This window comes from Danio aesculapii, chromosome 9, assembly GCF_903798145.1.
Source record: "Danio aesculapii chromosome 9, fDanAes4.1, whole genome shotgun sequence".
Classification (NCBI taxonomy): Eukaryota; Metazoa; Chordata; class Actinopteri; order Cypriniformes; family Danionidae; genus Danio; species Danio aesculapii.
Window position 1 is genome coordinate 47,822,913 of NC_079443.1, and position 22,259 is coordinate 47,845,171.

Below are 22,259 nucleotides of genomic sequence, written 5' to 3' on the forward strand. Positions count from 1 at the left end.
AGATTTAAAATCTGCAAGGGTCCCTCCTTTGTCATCTAGACCATTAAGAGTCACATCTGGTCTAGTTGGCAAAGCATACATGACGGCTGGTCAGTCTGTCGGATGCCTGCACACTATGTCAGTGTTGCAGGCATATCAGGCTGACCTAATAAAAGAGTGCTTAGATGGTGGGGGAGCAACACCCGAACAGCTTCGAGAAGCTCTTCGGGCGTCGGATTTAGCTTTAAGAGCTACTAAAGAGGCGGCCTCTAGTTTGGGGCGGTCTATGGCAACCCTGGTGGCTACAGAGCGGCACCTCTGGCTGACACAAGCAGAGGTGTCAGAAAGTGATAGAGCTATTTTTATGGACGCTCCAAAATCAAGCTCAGGGCTTTTTGGTGACGCCGTCAATCGCGTCGCCGAATCCTTTGACCGAGTGAAAAAACGCTCTAGCTCCCTCGGTGACTTTCTCCCCCCAAGATCTAAAAGTCAGGGGGCTGCTAAAAGACAGCCCCAGCCGTCAACCAGCTCCTCATATCGGGCGGTACAAAAGGAGAGTGTGGCGTCTCGGGCTCCCCCTCAGGAAAAGAGGGCCTGGAGAGCACGCTCTCAGCCTGAGCCTTCCTCAAAAAATCTCACAAGGAAAATAGTAATTTCCAGGAAGGCGAAGGATAAAAGGAAGTCCTGACGTGTTGGGAGTCAGGCTTCCCAGGGCCCCCCCTGGACATCGAGAGCGCCATTCGGCGCCCTCATTGAACCAGGGTCCGCGGAGAAAGGGATTTTTGTCTCCCGGGGTGGGCATTCCTCAGTGTCTGAGGGCATTGGGGACCCCACCCCCTCTTCGGAGGGTCCAAGAGCAACCAGAGGCCAGTCTCGAGAGGCTGGTACCCCTAGCACATTTTTTGGCAGCGTGGAAACACCTGCCGATGGTGTCTCAGTGGGTCCTGTTCACGGTGGAACACGGCTACAAAATACAGTTTTGTGCACGGCCACCTCACTTCAACGGTGTTACACCCACCATAGTGAAGCCAGAACAGGCTCTGGTTATGGAACAGGAAGTACTGGCTCTATTAAAAAAAGGCGCGATAGAGCGTGTTCTCCCACTCAACAGAGAATCAGGGTTTTACAGCCGGTATTTTATAGTTCCCAAAAAGGATGGGGGACTGCGTCCCATATTAGATCTGAGAAATCTAAATCGGTCCGTCGGGGCCCTCAGGTTCAGGATGTTAACCATCAAAAACGTGGTGTCACAAATTCAGTCCGAGGACTGGTTTGTGACAATAGACCTGAAAGACGCATACTTCCATATATCCATCCTTCCCCAACACAGGAAGTACCTGAGGTTCGCTTTCGGGGGCGAAGCGTTCCAGTATCGGGTTCTTCCATTCGGTCTAGCTCTGTCACCTCGAACCTTCACCAAAGTAGTCGAAGCGGCACTAGCACCACTTCGTATGCAGGGTATACGTATCCTAAACTACATAGACGATTGGCTAATTCTAGCTCCGACTCACGATATGGCAGTTCGACATCGAGATGTCGTTCTTACCCATATCAGAAGGTTGGGGTTTCGGTTGAACACCGCAAAAAGTGTGCTTGTTCCAGCCAGGACGACCATTTTTTTAGGTGTGCTATGGGACTCCATGACGATGCGAGCACGTCTGACCCCGCCACGAATCGCTTCGATTCAGTCAGCCGTACACAGAGTCAAACTAGGCCAGTTCATCACTGTGAAACACTTTCAGAGAGTGTTGGGTCTCATGGCAGCAGCAGCCAGCATGATTCCGTTTGGTCTGCTGTACATGAGACCCCTGCAGTGGTGGCTCAAATCCAGGGGGTTTTCCCTCAAGGGGAATCCTTTCCGCATGATCAAGGTCTCGCGGCGCTGCCTTCGAGCCTTAAGTATGTGGAAAATGCCCTGGTTCCTGTCCCAGGGCCCAGTGTTGGGGGCTGTCTGTCATCGCGTCATGCTTATGACAGATGCTTCTTTAACGGGCTGGGGAGCAACCCTGAGGGGGCTTCCTGCAGCGGGACAATGGGGAGAACATCATCGTTCTTGGCACATAAACTGCCTGGAGATGATGGCCGTGTTTCTGGCCTTAAAACACTTTCTCCCCGATTTAAGGGGCCATCATATTCTAGTCCGCACGGACAACACATCGGTGGTCGCTTACATCAACCATCAGGGGGGTCTGAGGTCTCGAATGCTATGCAAGCTAGCACATCGGATCCTCCTGTGGGCCCAGAACAAAATTCTGTCCATCAGGGCAATGTATGTCCCGGGCCATCTGAACAAGGGAGCAGATCTCCTGTCGAGGCAGGGGGTGAGATCCGGGGAATGGAAACTTCACCCCGAGGTGGTGGAGACCATTTGGGAAAAATTCGGGAGAGCGCAGGTAGACCTGTTTGCTTCCCAAGAGACCACGCATTGCATACTGTGGTTTTCTCTCTCGCATCCAGCCCCTCTGGGATTGGATGCCATGGTGCAGACGTGGCCGAGGCTTCGTCTGTATGCTTTTCCCCGGTCACTCTGCTCCCAGGAGTCCTGGAGAGGGTCCTTCAAGACGGGATTCAGTTACTGCTGGTAGCCCCGTTTTGGCCTACGAGAATTTGGTTTTCAGACCTCATAGCCCTGCTGGCGGGTCTCCCGTGGGAGATCCCCATCAGGAGGGACCTTCTGTCCCAGGCGGGAGGAATGATACTTCATCCCCAACCCGACCTGTGGAAACTGTGGGTGTGGCCTCTGAGGGGGCCCACCTCATAGAGTATGGACTGTCAACCGAGGTTGCTCAGACCATTCTAAGCTCCAGGGCTCCCTCCACAAGGAAGCTTTATGCCCTAAAATGGGCTCTCTTTTCAGCTTGGTGTAGAGAACACCAGCTGAACCCAGTCAGCTGTCAGGTAGCCTCAGTGCTCGAAGATCGCCTGTCTGCTGGGTTAGCTGCATCCACTCTGAGAGTGTATGTTTCAGCTATAGCGGCCTACCGTTCCCCCCTAGATGATGAGTCACTAGGGCAGGACCCGCTTATTCGTCGCTTCCTATGTGGAGCCATAAGGCTAAGGCATGTCAGCACACACAGAGTACCGACATGGGATTTAACATTGGTGCTCGAGGGCATCTATGTTCCCCCATTTGAGCCACTGCAGGAGGCTTCAGATAAGTTTCTGACATTAAAAACAGCTTTTTTATTAGCTATTTCTTCTCTAAAAAGGGTTGGTGACCTCCAGGCTCTGTCGGTTGCACCTTCATTTCTGGAGTTTGCTCCGGGCATGTCCAAAGCCTTTCTTTATCCCAGACCTGGGTATGTGCCGAAGGTGCCCACATATGTGGCGAGACCTGCTGTGCTGCAGGCCTTTAATCCGCCCCCATTTCAGTCGTCGGACCAAGAAAAATTGAATTTACTCTGCCCAGTTAGGGCTCTGGATACGTATGTTAACCGGGTTATCAACTGGAGAAAGAGTGAGCAGTTACTGGTCTGCTTCGGACCCTCAAAGAGGGGGAGTCCGGCGAACAAGCAGACTATAAGGAATTGGATAGTTGAGACTATTTCGGTTACCTATCAGGTTGCTGGACGTCCCGCACCTAAATTTAAGGCCCACTCCACAAGGGCTGTAGGGGCCTCCAAAGCTTCTATTTCGGGCTCTGCCCTTTCTGACATTTGTTTGGCGGCAGGATGGTCGACGCTACATACATTTGTGCGTCATTATCAGCTCGATGTAGACCCCTCACCAGGGTCCTCTGTTCTCACTGCGTAGTGTGCGTTCACAGTCAGCAGTGAATCTGGCCTAGTGGGTATTGCGTTCCCCTAGCGTTCTGGTTAGACGCAGTGTTGAAGTTCCCTAGAAGGGGAACGTCTCAGGTTATGTATGTAACCATAGTTCCCCGAGAGGGAACGAGACACTGCGTCTTCCGCCATACTCTCTTCTGCCTGTTACTTCTTTCAAGCAAATTTGAAGTTAACACTGAAGGCTCAGTGCAGGCTTTTATACTCTCTGGTCTGACGACACCGCTTAATTACATTAGATTGATTTCACATGTGCTTCAAGACGCGTATAAAAGAGGTGTTCTCCTAGCGTTCTGGTTAGACGCAGTGTCTCGTTCCCTCTCGGGGAACTATGGTTACATACGTAACCTGAGACGTTTCATTACTTGAGTCATTACTAGGGCCAGACAGAATCTGCGTACATTTTTTGCTATTTCTGCGGAGAATTTCATAAAAAATCTGCGGATTTATGCGGATGACTTACTATATGAAAAAAGAAATTATACCTTTTTAACTTATTTACGGTTTTTCTCAGTGGCTTTTTTGCATTTCTCACAACACAATTTACATTTGCACAACGGTTAATGCATTTCTCAAAACAATTAGGACAAACTGCAAAACCTAGTTGATAACCTGCAAAAGTGTGTCACTTGCTCAAAATAGATAGCTCATTCCTCAAAAACAAGTATTGATGTCAATGCAAGTGTCAGTGTCATCAAGATGAAAAGTCCTGACACCATTGTTTATGAACAAGATAGTCAAATGGCTTTGTCATGTTTTCATAATGACAGTTTACTCTGTTAATTTTTTCCAATGCAAAAAAACTAGATAGCACTATATACTATTGGCACAGCCATTTGAAAACTACAGTAAAGTTAGACATCACTGTAGTGAGTTATCTGAGTACAGGACACTGAATATGTATGTTTTGACTGCATATACTCTTTACAATTCTAATTTATTCACAACATTGTGCAAAAGAATAAATACACCCTTATTTACAACAAACAGAAACTTCCTTTGGGTAGAGCTGTGCACAACTGTAAACAATATTGGAGTACATATTGGAACTGAACCCACAACATACACAGGTCTGTAAATCATTCATGAAATTGTTCAATTTAGAAGACATTTTCAGAAAAAAAGATTTAAAAATGTTCATAACATTTGCTTGACAGATTTTGACAACTAGTTCAACATTTTTGAATGTAATGACTCAAGTAATGAAATGAGGACTATTAGTTTCATATGGAATGACTATTCAGCATTCACAAGTTTAGTTAATTTTGACTGACATGACATAAGCAAATGATAATGTTTTAAAACAGCAGAGAGTTGTATGAAAGCAATTGATGATGTTGTATGAAAACAATTGATGCATGACCAAAAGCATTTGCAATTTGTTGGAAGGAATGAGAAACTGCTACTATCATGTGCACAAAGGACTAATTGTTTTGAGAAATGCATTAACTGTTGTGCAAAAGTTAATAGTGTTGTGAGATATGCACCAAAGCCACTGAGAAAAACTGGAATGTTTAAAATGAAATCCAATTAGATCCACTTATTTGGTAAACAAAGCAAGTCTCTTGTATATTATATTTACTAAAATACAGAATGTGAACATTTTAATGTTACTTTTATTATATTATAATAATATTAGTGAAATTAATTTAAATACATTTAATAATTGAATAAATATAAATATACATTTGCACAGTAAATAGTGTTGTGAGAAATGCACCAAAGCGACTGAGAAAAACTTCAATTTAATTTAATTTAATTTAATTTAATTTAATATGGTGGAAAATTACTAAATATGCTTGAAACCCACTTTTTGTCTTTGGCTCTTGAACAAAACTGTACAAAAACATTGATGTATGCTCTTCTTTCTCTTTCTTTTATTACATGTCTAGATATTGGTGTGTTTATGTTTGAAGTTTTTCATGTTTACTAGTGTAGGGGATCAACCTACGTTAAAAGATCGATCAGGGATTTATTTATTTAGCTCATTTCAATGAATCGGATCTTGAAGATTCGAATCAATAATTCGACTCAATTGAGTCAGATTAAATCAGATTAAAAGATTCACACTTTATCTACCATTTGTCCAGCAAATAGAAGACATCGTATCTTACCAGTCTTGTTTATATTATTTCCATGGCCAACGATAATAACATAACACCGTAGGGATTATTTACAGTTTAACCCAAAGAATGACCAGTCTGTCAGATGAAGAAGAGCCGGAGTCATAGATTCAAATAAATAAATAGAAAATAGTTTGCAGTTTCATCAGCAGAATCCAGCTTCAACACTCGCAATGAGTTCCTAGGCCGCTCTGCTTACAATCATCAGTCAATAACGATTATACTCTCACATAACGTCATTAACTGCGTCATACATATAGGGGTTCTAACCTGATTGGTTAAAACCGAGATTGTCTAGGAAAATTTCCACGGGGGTGTGTGCGTACAATTCTGAACAATATCTCAAGCATATAAACGTCAGACATCCATTAGACTGTTTAGAGCTGACTCCAGACCTGTGAAAAGGATCCACAATCAAATAGAACACACACACTTAAAGTACAATTGTTTTTTTTACCCAAGGCTGAGTATACTCTCAGCCGTCTTTATCAAAACTGGTTAAAAAGTGGTACAATCTACATTCAGGCAGTTCTATCCTTACTACACAAAGTCTATCTTGAATAAAAAGTAGAATCACTTTAAAAGAATTAACTGTAATAGTAGCAAAATCACTGTAGACATTTTAGATAGTATTAACTCATAGAAATAACAATGGAGACAGTTGGTTCCAGTCCTCAGCCCTTCAGTTCCACTAGAGGTCTACGTGATCTCTGATTAAGTTTGGTGGCTCCTGAAAATAGTTACAAAGAGACAGGTAAATGCACTGAATATTCTTATATTAAGCAATGTGTTAACTTTATTCATTATTCAATAATCATCTTTAATAACAATTATAAGAAACAGGATGATGAGAAATGGATAAACGTTGATCCATGATGAGATGGATTGGAAGATAGAAATCTGCATCCTTCAACACAGTATTGGGTTAACAGTGTCCAGCACTTTGGTCAACGCTCTGTCGTTTTAATGTGCTCTAAAACGAATAAATATAATGAAATGAAAGGAAAGTGAACTGAAATAAAAATGATTTGAAGGTGCAATGGAAGGCTTGTTTTGTTTCGCACTCAGGTGAAGACGTGGCGGATGAACATGTTCACCATCATTCAGTTGTTGTGTATCGTCCTGCTGTGGGTGGTGAAGTCGACTGTAGCGTCTCTGGCGTTTCCCTTCATCCTCATCATGACTGTACCTCTGCGCAGACTCATCCTGACCCGCATCTTTGAAGAGAGGGAACTGGCAGCCGTGAGTTCGCTTATTGCTGGATTCATCTTTCAACTTTTTTATGTAGTAACAAGAATTGTGTGAGGGTATATAAGTCAATTGTTGTTAAGTTACCTTTTCTTCTCTTAAGATTAGAAACCATCCATTGACAGTAATGGATGTAGAAATAATTTTACATTACTAATATAGGCTGAACGTGAAAATAGAAGGTATAAAGGTCTATAGCAGGGGTGCCCAATACGTTGATGGCGATCTACCAGTCGATCGCAAAGGTAGCGTGGGTAGATCATATGGCATTAAAAAAAAATAGATGTCAGCCTATCATTTATCCTCACTGAAATTTGTCGATTGATTGACATACAGGGGAGCCAGTCTGATATCTGACCTTTTCTGACGCATGGGTAACCACGCAGCTATAGCCGCTATAGTTTTGCAGCACTTAGTGAAGTTGGCGTGGTTAAGTCCAAATATCGTTCCGCCATGACTGATGATCATTTAGTAGTGTGGCTTGAGGCTGGCTATCAGCAGCTACTGTCCATACTATGCTTTTCTGGCTGATTCCATTCAGCGCAAGTCATCAGAGTAAGGTGATGACAAAAATATGTACAGTTGTAGGCTATTGCACAATATGGGTTCACACAGTTATGCAAGGTACATCAGTATATATTGTACAAATATAGAATTCTCAATATGTTTATAAATAAATATATGCTTTGCATTTTTATATTAGGTAGATCATTTTGACTTTTTATAAGTAGCTCGCATGCTGAAAAAGTGTGGGCAACCCTGCTCTATAGTGTGTGCCTTTTTGGCACTTATGTTGCATGCATTTTTGCCCCCATTAAATTCCAAGCAAATAATGTAGCCTTTATTTTATTTTGTTTTATTTTATTTTATTTTATTTTATTTTATTTTATTTTATTTTATTTTATTTTATTTTATTTTATTTTATTTTATTTTATTTTATTTTATTTTATTTTATTTTATTTTATTTTATTAAATAGAATAAAATAGTTACCCACGCTACATAAGTGACCTGAAGGACGCCTTGGACACACAATGTATTGCTGCTGTTATCTTCATTTATTTTGCTGCTCTTTCGCCCACTATCTCCTTCGGAGGTTTAATAGGCAAGTAAATCACTGATGATCTCATACCTCTAATTTTATCCTTGAGAAAGTCTTTGTAATACAGAAACACATTCAAATATAAAATAATAATGCTTTGGCAAATCATAATTGTGATGTAAAGAATTATGAAATAAGGAGCAAATGCAATGCATAGTAGGTAATGTAATAAAAATTACTTAGTTGTCATAATAATACATTCATTAATTAATTTTCCTTCAGCTTAGTCCCTTATTTATCAGGGGTCGTCACAGTGGAATGAACCGCCAACTATTCCAGCATAAGTTTTACACAGCAGATGCCTTTCCAGGCGCAACCCAATACTGGCAAACACCCATACACTCTTGCATTCACACACATACAATACGGCCAATTTAGTTTACCCAACTCACTTATACCGCATGTCTTTGGGCTGTGGGGGGAATTTATTTTATTTTATTTTATTTTATTTTATTTTATTTTATTTTATTTTATTTTATTTTATTTTATTATATTTTTATTTATTTTACTATGTGGTAAGCAAGTCTCTGTTCATTTTCAACCCTGCTTTACTAAGAGGACTCATTTCTAAAACTGGATTTGTAAATATAGAAATTAACATTAAATATGATTAATAGATGCTGCTGGCATATTTTATGTTGTTAGTTTATTAGGCATTTCACACAATTTAAAATAAGACAAAGGCATCCCCAGAATTTGATTGTTTTTAAGTTTAACAGTTTAAAACCTTTATTAAACCCATTTAACTATAATTCAGCTTTGACTTTTTTTCTTAATGTGTGTATATTTCATTCTAACATTTATTAATTCATTCATTAATTTTCCTACGGTTTAGTCCCTTTATTTATCAGGGGAATGAACTGCCAACTTATCCATCATATGTTTTACTCAACATTGGGAAACACCCATACACTCTTACATTCACACACGTACACTATGGTCAATTTAGTTCATTCAATACACCTATAGTGCATGTCTTTGGACTGTGGGGGAAAGCGGAGCACCCAGAGGAAACCCACGCCAACATGGGGAGAACATGCAAACTCCACCCAGAAATGCCAACTCGAACCAGTGACCTTCTTGCTGTGAGGCGGTCGTGCTACCCACTGCACTACCGTGACGCCTATTTAACTGTACCGTGGCATTTTTTTAACAATTTTTCGTTATAATAAAGACGTTTTTTTTTTTTTTCATTATATAAAAATGTTATTCTCTATGTGCCACCCTAATAAATATTTGGCGTGGGTTTTGTCCGGGTGCTCCAGTTTCTTCCACAAGTCCAAAGACATGTGGTATAGGTGAATTGGATAAGCTAAATTGTCCGCAGTGTATGTGTGTGAATGAGAGTGTATGGATGTTTCCCAGTGATGGGTTGCAGCTGGAAAGGCATCCACTGTGTAAAACACATGCTGGATAAGTTGGCGGTTCATTCCACTGTGGCGACCCCAGATTAATAAAGGGACTAAGCTGAAAAGAAAATGAATGAATTAAAGTAATATATTTATAATTTTATTTATATTTATAAATCAATTTGGTGGAGGTTGGGGGGGGGGGGTATATCATAGGGGCAGGGCATAAATTCTCACTCCAAGCTAAAACCAAAAGTTGCTGTCATTGCGTGTAATAATTAAAATTCCTTGATTAATACGCCAGATTGAAAGCATAGTTCTTAGCCATGTCAGCCTAGAAAACAGCAACCTTTCATTTTCCATCTGTCTTCATAAATGATATAACTACAAAAAAAAGTCAAGCTTTAAATAGGAAAATTATATATACATTTAGGTTATTTTTGAGCGAGATGCTAACGGTCTAATCCGATTCAATGACCTATGCTAAGCTAAGCTAATGATCCGTTTCCACTGAGTGGTAGGGTACGGTACGGTACAGTATGGTTCGATACGCTTTTATGGCCGTTTCCACTGTCAAAAGGCGTACCGAACCGAATCGTACTTTTTCGGCACCTTTTTGAAAGGGTACCAAACACGAGAGAGGGTACCAAAAGGTGGAGCTACACGCGCAGCTGATACGCCACGATCTTGTGAAGCTGAAAACAAAGGAACCGCAATGTTTTTTAAATACACAGCCAAGACATTACATAGAAATACTATATGTATATAATAACAAGCCATGGATGACCCGAGCTCAAACAAAGCTTGTTGTTGCCTTGATGAACAGCCACAAAGCCAAGAAGAACAAAATCTGCCATGTCCTGTTGTTGTTTTACGAGGCCGCCTAAAAGTGCGAGCGGTTTTCGCTTTCTCCAGGGAGCTCTCAATCGCATCTATATTTGATATAACGAACTTCTTAAACTAATGATAATAACGTGTGTGTGATTAATGAAGTGTCTACGACATCTGATCTATTCAGAAAGAAAAGGACAAACGCGAGAGTGAAGTGTGAAAAAAAGGAGAAGCCTGACAAAACACAGGAGCAAATTATTTCAGCAACCTGAATCATGAACAAAATGCAATGTTTATCATCACCTTTTGGACTATTATGAATTCGGAATGACAAAATCACTCTCTAACAGAGGCTACATGTGCTGGTGAAGAATACAGACACAGATGAGAGGTTTACACTGACTGTGGGCTATGTTGCGTGTTGTTTTTGAACTCATATAAGGACTAAATGTCTGCTGTGTGTAGTTTATCTGTAATTGGTAACATATCGCAGATTGTAAGGGTCTGTATGTGTTCATTTATTTATTTATTTTATATGATCTCAGACGTTACAGGAGGCTATTTCGCATCCTTTATTTGCAGTTATAATCAAAGAAGCATCTGTTTTGTGAGAAGTGCTTCTCATATGATTTGTGAACGACCTGTATGGCTTTACTGTAGACATTTATTAGGCAAGGCAAGTTTATTTATATAGCACATTTCATACACAGTGGCAATTCAAAGTGCTTTACATAAACAAGAATAAAAGAAACAAGTATAAGAGAAATAAAAACAAATAATGAAAACAGATAAAATGTGTTATAAAAGAATTAAAAAGAAGAGAAAAACATAATAGTGCGATCTGTCGGACGTAGCACAGTGCTCATTCAGTAAAGGCACAGCTAAACAGATGTGTTTTCAGTCTTGATTTGAATGTGCCTAATGTTGGAGCACATCTGATCATTTCTGGAAGCTGGTTCCAGCAGCGAGGCCTTTTGGATTTATTAGAGCTAGAATGACATCAACTTAAACTTTCTGTCGTACACAACTCCCACCAAATGGGTACCCTTGGTAGTGGAAACACAAGCCTGATAAAGGTGACCCGTACCGACCCATACTGTACCGTACTGTACCACTCAGTGAAAACAAACTATAAAAGTGCTCTTGTCAGACCCGGAGATTGGCTGAATGGGTTAAAAAATGGTAAAACTCAATCATTTAACTGTAGAAAACTAATATTATAGTCAACATTGTTTTTTTTTGTTCCCTGCAGTTGGATGCTGATGAAGATTCTCCCAATTTTGACGAAGATGGACGCGATGAATACAACGAGATCCACATGCTTGTGTAGATGACCAATCACTGACCAATCAAAACACAGAATGATGACAAAGATGTATGGAGTCAGAAGGAACTGCCCTCTTTCACGATTATGTCACGTGTGCTTTCAAATTTTGTAAACATCCAACATACTGTAAGAACCGCGTTTTCGGACCTTTATTATTTTTGTTTTCCCCTCCCAGAAAACGTGGCCTACATGTCTTGTGTGCTGCTGCCCGGTGACCTTTGAATATAAGATTAGAAATGACCCGTGCACCTTATAGATGTCCCAAAAGTGCAATGATGGTGAGATTGATTACTTAATTTGCACCCGTCTTGACCAGGACCACTGCCTGTAGATCTTAGTTGCCTTGTACTGTGCTGTCAGCATTGACTACATGGGTCTGAATATTACAGTAGCAAGACTCTCGGAGTGGTCAAGTCCCTTTGCTGTGCAGTCCTATTGCTTGAAAACAGTAGTGCAGTCCCTTTAGATGTACTTAATGCAGTAGTGAGATTACTTTGATGGATGTACTGTATGCAGTAGGTACTATATGTTTAAAGGTGCTATAGGTTTTCTTTTGGTTTTGTTAGGGAATAGGATACAGAAAGTGTCCTTGCTTTCTGACAGATATCACTCTTTTCCTGTCAGTTATTTCCAATTTAGTGGCTTAGGAGTTGCTGTAAAAGGCATTTTTTTCTTATAGCAACTTTAATAGACAAAACACATTATTTAACCCTCTGAACAAGATTTACAAAAATAATTTGATGTTTTTATATACAGTATATAAGCTGATTTATAGCACTCAGAACCAAACAATTTTAAGTTTTATTTTATTTTAAACATATTTATTTAAATATATTTATTTTTTTCTTGTTTTTTATTGGTCTATTTGTCGAAAAAAATATATATTTTAATATTTTATCCAAAAAGATTATTTAGCTTACAGATCATGATTTCGCTTCCAAAAACGAGACACTGCTGAAAGGGTAACTTAATTTAATTTAATTTAATTTAATTTTAATACGTTTTTTCATTTATTTTCATTTATTTATTATTTTTTTAAATGTTTATTTTATTTATTTATTTATTTATTTTATTTTGTATTTTAAAAGTTTTATTTTATTTTATTTTATTTATAATTTTTAAGGTTTTATTTTATTTTATTTTTATCTATTTAATTTTTCTGTTTATTTTATTTCATTTTATTTTATGTTTAAAAATGTTTATTTAATTTTATTTATTTTTTTATTCTTATTTATTTTTTAATGTTTATTTTATAAAAAAAATTATTTAATTTTGTATTTTAAAAGTTTTATTTTATTTTATTAATTTTTTTTTTTTAGCTTTCAGAACACGATTACCCTTCCAAAGAAAGACTCTGCTGAAAGGCTATTTTATTTTATTAATTTAATTTAAAGTTTTTTTTTTTACTTAAAACGTTAAAACTTTCATTATTTTTATTTTATTTAATTTTTAAAGAAATTATTTAGTTTTCAGAACGATTAACATACAAAGAGAGACTCTGCTGAAAGGCTATTTTATTTTTTACTTATTTATTTTATTAAATTCTCAATTTTATTTAATAAAATATTCAATACAGGCTTATTGTGGATACGTACCCCTGTCTACATTTATGGAGAGCATGAATTATGTAGCCAGAGGTATGTCTTTAAAACAAACGCTATGGGGCAGTATGATGCTGCCAATGGCTTCTGTTTTTTTTCTTTACTACCAGCTGACTACTTACTTCTGTATGGACGGCTACCAGTTTGCCCAGTAGCTCGCCGCATACGTCAGCAGACTTGGGAACGCATTGACCATGACAATGGAGTTCGAGTCTGGCAAAGAACGATTCCAGAAACCAAGTAAAACAAAAGCAAAAATAAATAAATAAACAACAGGCTGAAAACATGGTGAAATCACAGATTTTCTTCTTCTAGATTGCTTTTGAAAACACTATCTGTTGGGTTTAGGGAAAGGGGTGGGTGGTTTTCAGTCAGACGACAGCAAGCTGGCCGCGTCAGCTGAAATGTATATTGCGCCCTCTGGTGAATTTATACGAGAAGAGGATTCGCGAGAGAAATTATAGATCATCAAAAAGTGTACACATTGGCCTCTGGTGGTTTTGCAAAAACAAAAACTATGAGCAGACATACCTCCGGTTATGTATTTGCTGTCCCCAGAAATGTAGACCTGGATACATATCCGCAATGAGCCTGGGTTATATATTTCTTGAAGTTTCCCAAAATGTGATTATTTATTTTTCTTTTATTCTTGCTATATATACTTAGCATTTAAAATTCACACAGCATTTATTGCCCAAATATTTTATTATAAATATTAGTGTGCTTGTGTGCGTGTGTTTTCTGTATAGGCCTTTTCAGAAAGCTAATTCCATTCCTTATACTGTCAAACTGCAATGTATTCGGGAACAGTTAATCTGAAATAGGTTAAAGCCATAGAAACTTGGATTTTGTTGATTGCGTAAATGATAACTGTTTGAATCAGTGCTATTCCAAAGGCTGTCAACTGCCAGTGTGTGTATAGACACACTTATCACAACAGGTTAAACTGAAGACAATGAAACATGCTGCCAAATTGTTAATCAGGGTCATGGATGATAACTTCTTTTAAAAAGAAACGCATGACCTTTTGAATTCCTTATTAAGCCAACACATTCACTTTTCCCCTTTGTGTATTTTCTGTGTTAAATTAAGTTATCCCAACCTAATTTAATATGCAAAAACACATTGAACACATTGCTCTGTTTGTTTGAGCCAACCCAACATAATTGGCTATACTGCAAATATACTGCTGTTTCTAGTTCGAATATCCAAAAGATTTTAAATCTAGAAGCATTTTCTAGACAAGTAAAAAGCATTGTTTTGTTTTCAGAAATAGTATGTCAAAAAAGTGAGTTTTTCCTTAACCCTTATGTACCCTTGGGGATGTTTTTATCCACTCTGGGGGTCTAAATTTGGCCATAACTTTTTCTGCTTTTAGCTAGAAGAATGATTTTGGTGACAAATCTTACAAAATCATCTGCCAATTAGGTAAGTAAAATAATCATGTTTCATATTTTAAATTAAGATAATTTACAGGGTTCAACGCTAAAGATTTTTCTACTGGCCTGAAAATTTTCACTGGTCCCACCAAAAATAAAAAGTTAATAGATATTTCTTAGCCACATATTTTAAATATGTCAAATATAACATCTGTAAATCTACAATGTAAATGTAGAATTGAAAAATGTTAATAAATGTATAATGAGCTAAATTTAAAGTGTTTTGCTAACAAAAAGAGCAAAATGTGCAGGTATTTTATTGCAGTTCTAAATTATTTAACAAAATGTGTCTAACTTGTCAAACTGACAGCAAACTGTGCAAAACATCACTTCATTTTTTTTTCGTCGTGTTGTACACAAGACGTTAGAAACAGGCGTTTTCTTTTAGCATCATAATTTGATGTTACCGCTTCTTTGCTGTTGTCACGGATTGGCCAGGCTCTTCCACCAACATCACGCACCGAGCACCTTCACCTGAGTATTAACCACGCACAGCTGCACCCAATCACTCCCATTCACTATATAAGCACACACCTCACTTCACTCAGTGTCCGGTCTCGTTCCTACGAAGCGGACTCTGAGTGAACCACTTCCTAGGTTTCACTCCCCTACGATCTCAGCAATTATACTTAACTTTATTCTGTTTCCTTCTAGTCTGTCCAGTGTTCCCGGTGTCCTGTCAGCGTTGTGTGTCTCGTCAGTCTGTCTTCCCCGCAAGTCCTCTGGTGTGTGCATTCGGTCATCCTTCAGTGTTTGTCATCCCACCTGACAAAGAGGATCATCAGTTCCACTAAACTCCGTTCATCGCTCCATCAATATTCATTAATACTCTACTGTTGGAATAAACATTGTTTATACTCACTCCCCTTGTTTGTCCGTCTGCTTCCGTAACAGAAGACCGGACCCTAAACTACCAACAGCATGAGCACTCACGATCCCCTTCAGGAGTTGGTGGATTCATTGAAGAGAGTGCTACTACCATCTGCTCCACTTCCCGAAGCACCACCAGCACCGAGCACTTCTTCACCGTCCATCCACTCATCCAGTCCCATGGCTCGACCAGCGCCCTACTCTGGCGGGGCGGAGGAGTGCAATGGATTTCTCCTGCAATGTTCTCTGGTATTCACTATGCAACCCGAGTTATACCCTACAGATCGGTCCAAAATCGCTTTCATCATCTCCCTCCTCTCTGGGTCGGCTCTTCGGTGGGCTGAAACCATCTGGCAACAGTCTGGGCCGGTAACAAATTCCATTCAGTCATTCACAAAGTACTTCAAGGAGGTTTTTGGTCGCGCGGATGCTGAAGTAGCAGCTGGAGAACAGCTATACCATCTCAAACAGGGAGCCATGTCCACTCAGGATTATGCTCTCAGGTTCCGAACTCTGGCTGCTGCTAGCGGCTGGAATGAGCGATCTCTCCTCACAACCTACCGGTTCGGACTAGAGCCCAGCCTCCGGTTACAGCTGGCCGCCCTCGACGATACGATGGGATTGGAGAAGTTCATCCAACACTCTCTGCGCTGTTCCGATCGTCTGAGGGTCTACCAGCATGATCCTCCACCAATATCCCAAGCACTCCTCCGTTCGCCAGAGCCAGCCGTCCCTCCAGAACCAGAACCCATGATCATCGAATCTGGTAGACTCACGATCACCGAGCGACAGAGGAGGCTGACCCGGGGTCTGTGCATGTACTGTGGCGCCAAAGGACATGTCAGGCTGGACTGTCCCATTCGTCCAGCACGCTCTGTGGTGAGTTTGTTCAGTTCTCCTATTGAAAAGATGCATCCTCTCACCACTAATGTCCAGTTAACTACCCCTTCTGTCTCAGTTTCAGTCACAGCCCTCATCGACTCCGGGTCAGCAGGAAATTTCATCTCGCACGCCCTCTGTCGCAGACTCCAGCTTAACACAGAAGCCTCGACGCACGTCTATCAGATTCAGCCCATAACCAAAGATATCCATTGTCAGGCACGTATCCATCGAAAATGTGAACCCGTCAATCTCCAAGTAGGACTGCTCCACAAAGAGGAGATTCAATTTCTGGTTCTGGAGGGTGCATCGATGGATATCATCTTAGGGCGCCCGTGGCTGGTGAAGCACGATCCCATCCTCTCTTGGGGCACAGGAGAAATTAAGAGATGGGGAGAAGAATGCCGATCCAGCTGTTTTCCTGATCTACCCTTACAAATTCGAAGACCCCTTACCGTCTACGTCACGTCTGTCGAAAGTCCAGTCGAGAAAATATCCATTCAGATCCCGAAGATCTACTCCTCATACGAGGATGTGTTTTGCCCCAAGAGAGCTTCCCAGCTACCTCCACATCGGCCATGGGACTGCGCCATAGACCTGCTTCCAGATGCTCCTATGCCCAGAGGTAGGATCTACCCGTTGTCCCTTCCGGAGACCAAGGCAATGGAGGAGTACATCCATGAGGCTCTGAGTCAGGGGTATATCCGTCCATCCACGTCACCTGCTGCCTCAAGTTTCTTCTTCGTGGCTAAGAAGGATGGAGGGCTGCGGCCATGTATCGATTACAGAACCCTAAATCAAGGGACAGTCAAGTTCCGGTATCCCCTTCCTCTCGTCCCTGCGGCCCTGGAACAACTCAGATCCGCCAAAATTTTCACCAAGTTGGACCTCCGCAGCGCCTATAACCTGGTGAGAATACGTGAGGGGGACGAGTGGAAGACTGGGTTTGTGACCCCTACTGGACACTACGAGTACCTGGTCATGCCCTATGGTCTGGTTAACGCCCCCTCCGTATTCCAAAACTTCATCCACGAAGTCCTCCGGGAGTTCCTCCATCTCTTCGTCATTGTATACATAGATGATATCCTGATTTACTCCCGGAGTGAGGCCGAACATCGCCACCACGTTGCGGAGGTCCTGAAAACCCTCAGGAAACACCGCCTGTACCTCAAGGCTGAAAAATGCTCCTTCCATTCACCATCTGTTCAGTTCTTGGGGTACATCATCGATCAAAGAGGGGTTCGTATGGACGAGGGGAAGGTCACTTCCGTCATCTCCTGGCCCGAACCAAAAACCATAAAGGAACTCCAACGTTTCCTAGGATTTGCTAATTTCTACCGACGTTTCATCCAGAATTACAGTCTCATCACCGCTCCGCTCACCAACCTGTTGAAAAATAAACCCAAAGCACTACCCTGGCCTCCCGAAGCCGCCGCAGCCTTCCAAAACCTAAAAGAATCCTTCACTCAAGCCCCACTGCTGACTCATCCTGATCCTGACTTGCCGTTTGTGGTCGAAGTGGATGCATCGACCACCGGAGTGGGAGCCATCCTGTCCCAGTACCACGGTACTCCTTCATTACTCCATCCATGTGCCTATTTCTCCCGGAAGCTCAGCCCGGCGGAAAGGAACTATGACATTGGGAATCGAGAACTTCTGGCCATCAAGCTCGCCCTGGAGGAGTGGCGACACTGGTTGGAGGGGGCCAAACATTCGTTCCAGGTGATCACAGATCATAAAAATCTCCAATACCTAAAAGATGCTAAAAGACTCTGTCCTCGTCAGGCCCGTTGGTCATTGTTCTTCTCCAGATTTCAGTTCTCTATCTCATATCGACCAGGTTCAAAGAATATCCGAGCAGACGCACTTTCCAGAATTCACGACCAGCATGAAATTATTGAGACACCGGCCAAGATCCTTCCCGATCAGATCACTATCTGCCCCATCCAATGGTCCGCTCCTACAGTAATCGCCACTCCAGAATCCAGAACTCCGCCGGGCTGTCCCCCCAATCGACGCTTCATCCCTGAAAACCAACGGGTAGATCTCATTCATTCCAGCCATACATCTCTGGGCACAGGACATCCTGGGGCCAACAACACCCTCTCGCTGCTATCCCAACGCTTTTGGTGGCCGAACATGGCGAGGGATGTGAGAAGATACGTCCAGGGCTGCAGAGAATGCGCTATGGCAAAGAGTCCTCGCCATCTACCTGCTGGTAAACTCCATCCCTTGCCCATCCCAAACCGCCCCTGGTCACACCTAGGAGTTGACTTCATGACAGACCTCCCATTGTCTGAAGGTAACACCTGCATTCTAGTCATCATAGATCGATTCTCTAAATTCTGTCGTTTGATTCCTTTGAAAGGTATTCCCACAGCCCTAGAGACCGCCGAAAACCTGTTCAACCACGTCTTTCGAAATTTTGGGTTACCAGAAGATATAGTCTCGGATCGAGGACCCCAATTTATCTCCAGACTATGGAGAGCATTCTTCAGACTCCTAGGTGTGACCGTAAGCCTCTCGTCTGGCTATCACCCCCAAACCAACGGCCAGACAGAGAGGAAAATTCAGGAAGTGGGGCGGTTCCTCCGGACCTTCTGTCACGGTCACCAAAACTCCTGGAGCCAGTTTCTGGGCTGGGCGGAATACGCCCAGAATTCCCTGCGGCAACCTACCACCGGACTCACGCCATTCCAGTGCATCCTAGGGTTCCAACCTCCACTCTTCCCCTGGGATGGCGCACCATCTGATGTCCCCGCAGTGGATTACTGGTTCCGGGAGAGCGAGAGAGTCTGGGACGATGCTCATCATCATCTCCAGAGGGCAGTACGCAGAACAAAGGAGGTATCGGATAAGAGGAGGATTCCAGGCCCCATCTATACTCCAGGACAAAAGGTCTGGCTCTCCACCAGAGATATCCGGTTGCGACTGCCCTCCCGAAAATTAAGTCCCAGATTTGTTGGTCCCTTCACCATTCTGGAACAGGTCAACCCCGTCACATACAAATTACAGTTACCACCACAGTACAGAATCCACCCCACATTCCACGTGTCCCTTCTAAAACCCTTTCACGATCCTCTGATTCCCTCCACAGAGCCTGGCCATGAAGAGGAACCTCCTCCCCCCCTGATGTTAGAAGAAGGGGCCATCTACCAAGTCAAGGACATCCTACGGTCCCGGCGTCGTGGTGGTCAGCTTGAATACCTCGTCGACTGGGAAGGATACGGTCCAGAAGAGAGGTCATGGGTCTCCAGATCCGATATACTAGATCCCGCACTTATGGAAGAGTTCCACTCCAATCACCCAGAATTTCCAGCACCTCGAGGACGAGGTAGACCACCACGACGTCGGAGGTTCAGGCCCTCAGGAGCGGGCCCTGGGGAGGGGGGTAATGTCACGGATTGGCCAGGCTCTTCCACCAACATCACGCACCGAGCACCTTCACCTGAGTATTAACCACGCACAGCTGCACCCAATCACTCCCATTCACTATATAAGCACACACCTCACTTCACTCAGTGTCCGGTCTCGTTCCTACGAAGCGGACTCTGAGTGAACCACTTCCTAGGTTTCACTCCCCTACGATCTCAGCAATTATACTTAACTTTATTCTGTTTCCTTCTAGTCTGTCCAGTGTTCCCGGTGTCCTGTCAGCGTTGTGTGTCTCGTCAGTCTGTCTTCCCCGCAAGTCCTCTGGTGTGTGCATTCGGTCATCCTTCAGTGTTTGTCATCCCACCTGACAAAGAGGATCATCAGTTCCACTAAACTCCGTTCATCGCTCCATCAATATTCATTAATACTCTACTGTTGGAATAAACATTGTTTATACTCACTCCCCTTGTTTGTCCGTCTGCTTCCGTAACAGCTGTACTGGTTTTTACCAAGTTACAGAAAAAAATAATGTGCTCACAACATCTAATCAAATAAGAGGGACTGAAAAGCAATACAGTGTTTACAACTTCTCAGAGAAGGTAGCATTTAAAGGCTTGAAAGCACAAATCGTTTCTCAATTCTAAGACTGTATTTGTATGCAATTGAAAAACAGTCGCAGGCAAATAAACTTTAGTGACAAGGCAGCACTGGCCAGATCAGGCAAATAATGATGCTGTCTACTGTCCCGAGCCTCTCACACACACCCCGGGCCATCGAGCAGTCCTTATTGTTGAGCCCTGATATTACCTACCCGTCTGGCAGACAATTTTGCTTGTTTTAAGGAAAAAAACTCTTAATTGTGACTTATTATTTCTGAAAACACAAAACAGTGTTTTTTACTTGTCTAAAAATGAAAATGGTCTATGATGTGAGTTTGGGGCAAGACTACACTGTAAAAAATGTAAAGACAAAAAGTCAAGACAATAAAAATATTTTTTGTTGCTTTAACTTATTTTTAAAGGGCCACAACCCCCCACCCCCACCCCACCCCCAACGTCTCAGCAGTGTGTTTTTACACCTCTAGTTTGAAAGAAGTCAGGAGGGTGGGTGTGTCCAGCTCTGTTTAGGTGGGAGTGTCAGGGAAGGGAAAGAGGGAATGTTTTGCATAAAAATGGGAGTTTCCGTTTGGGCACGCGCTGGTTTTCACAGAGGCAAAACAAACACACAGACGCAGAGGAGAAATACAGTGACTGTATTTATATGGACATCAGTAATCAAATTATTTGCCAAATTATACATTTTTTGACTTTAACTGCAGTTTGGCACGTTTTACTTTGGTTCAGGAACATTTCATGCATGCCCCCGTGACAAACGAGATATTGTATGTGAGGAACTGCTGGAAGAGTGTAATTTTAATTTAATGTTTGATACCGCACAGAGAATGGGAAAAAAAACCCTCTGCATTTCTCAGTAACTTAGATGCACTCTGTAGGTAGCATCAGAAAGGCGTATAGGGTATCCTGTCACAAAATGCGGCGAAAATTCTACACGACGGAAATAGTTTGATTAAGGTTTTTACATGTCTACATTTGAAGAGCAGCATTTACAGAGGATCTTTCAGTATATAATACCGTACTATAATATTGCAGTGATATTAACATACTGTAAACTTAGTAACTAAATCATTTTGACTAAGGCCTGTCTTTAAAAACTGAAAGAGTACTGCTGACAATACGAACTAACTTTGCCATCTGAATAAACAAACAAAGAACACCGATCACATGCACCTACCAAATCTGTAGAGACTGGACAATCAACACCAACTGGAGCCACGTCTTTAATAAAAGGAGACGAGCGGCAAATCCAGATTTCACAATTTCTAGATGCGAAAAGCATTCAGGTAAAAATGTTCCTTACAAACATATTTCTGTCGCATGTCGTGTGCGCTGTAATCCACACGTGAGTCCAGCTGTGCTCTCATAGTGAGGAAATGAAAACAAAACCTTTGTTGCAGCACATTTATAAACAAAACACTGACGACCCCTGTCTCCAAATTCTTGTTCTTCCACTTGTTTTGGCAACACAACGTGGCGTCTCTCTGCCATCTGAACACTGTAACAGGCAAAAACATTCTTCGAAGCCATCATGCATATTAATGAAGTTGCACCTCATTCACAATAGAGTGCGCTGATAGGGTATATGCCGAGCTAGTGCTTTTCCCATACTGATAAACTTCCGGTGACCTGTTATTGTGAATTTATTTCCATTTTATACGGTTCCTTTTACAGCATCGATGTTGTAATATAATTAAAATACATTCAGTTAAATAAACTTTGGCATTCATTTAGTTGCTCAA

General features: G+C 41.8%; 1 protein-coding gene across 1 annotated transcript in view; it reads left to right on the top strand.

The window, feature by feature from the left end:
* slc4a3 (solute carrier family 4 member 3) overlaps positions 1–12,449 on the top strand; it is a 203,330-nt gene extending 190,881 nt beyond the window's left edge. Inside the window, exons 22-23 of the mRNA XM_056465898.1 lie at positions 6,953–7,126; positions 11,665–12,449. Of these exons, the coding sequence (XP_056321873.1) occupies positions 6,953–7,126; positions 11,665–11,742 (252 nt within the window). The 3' untranslated portion in view covers positions 11,743–12,449. The remainder of the gene's footprint in view (positions 1–6,952; positions 7,127–11,664) is intronic.
* Positions 12,450–22,259: the final 9,810 nt, after the last annotated feature.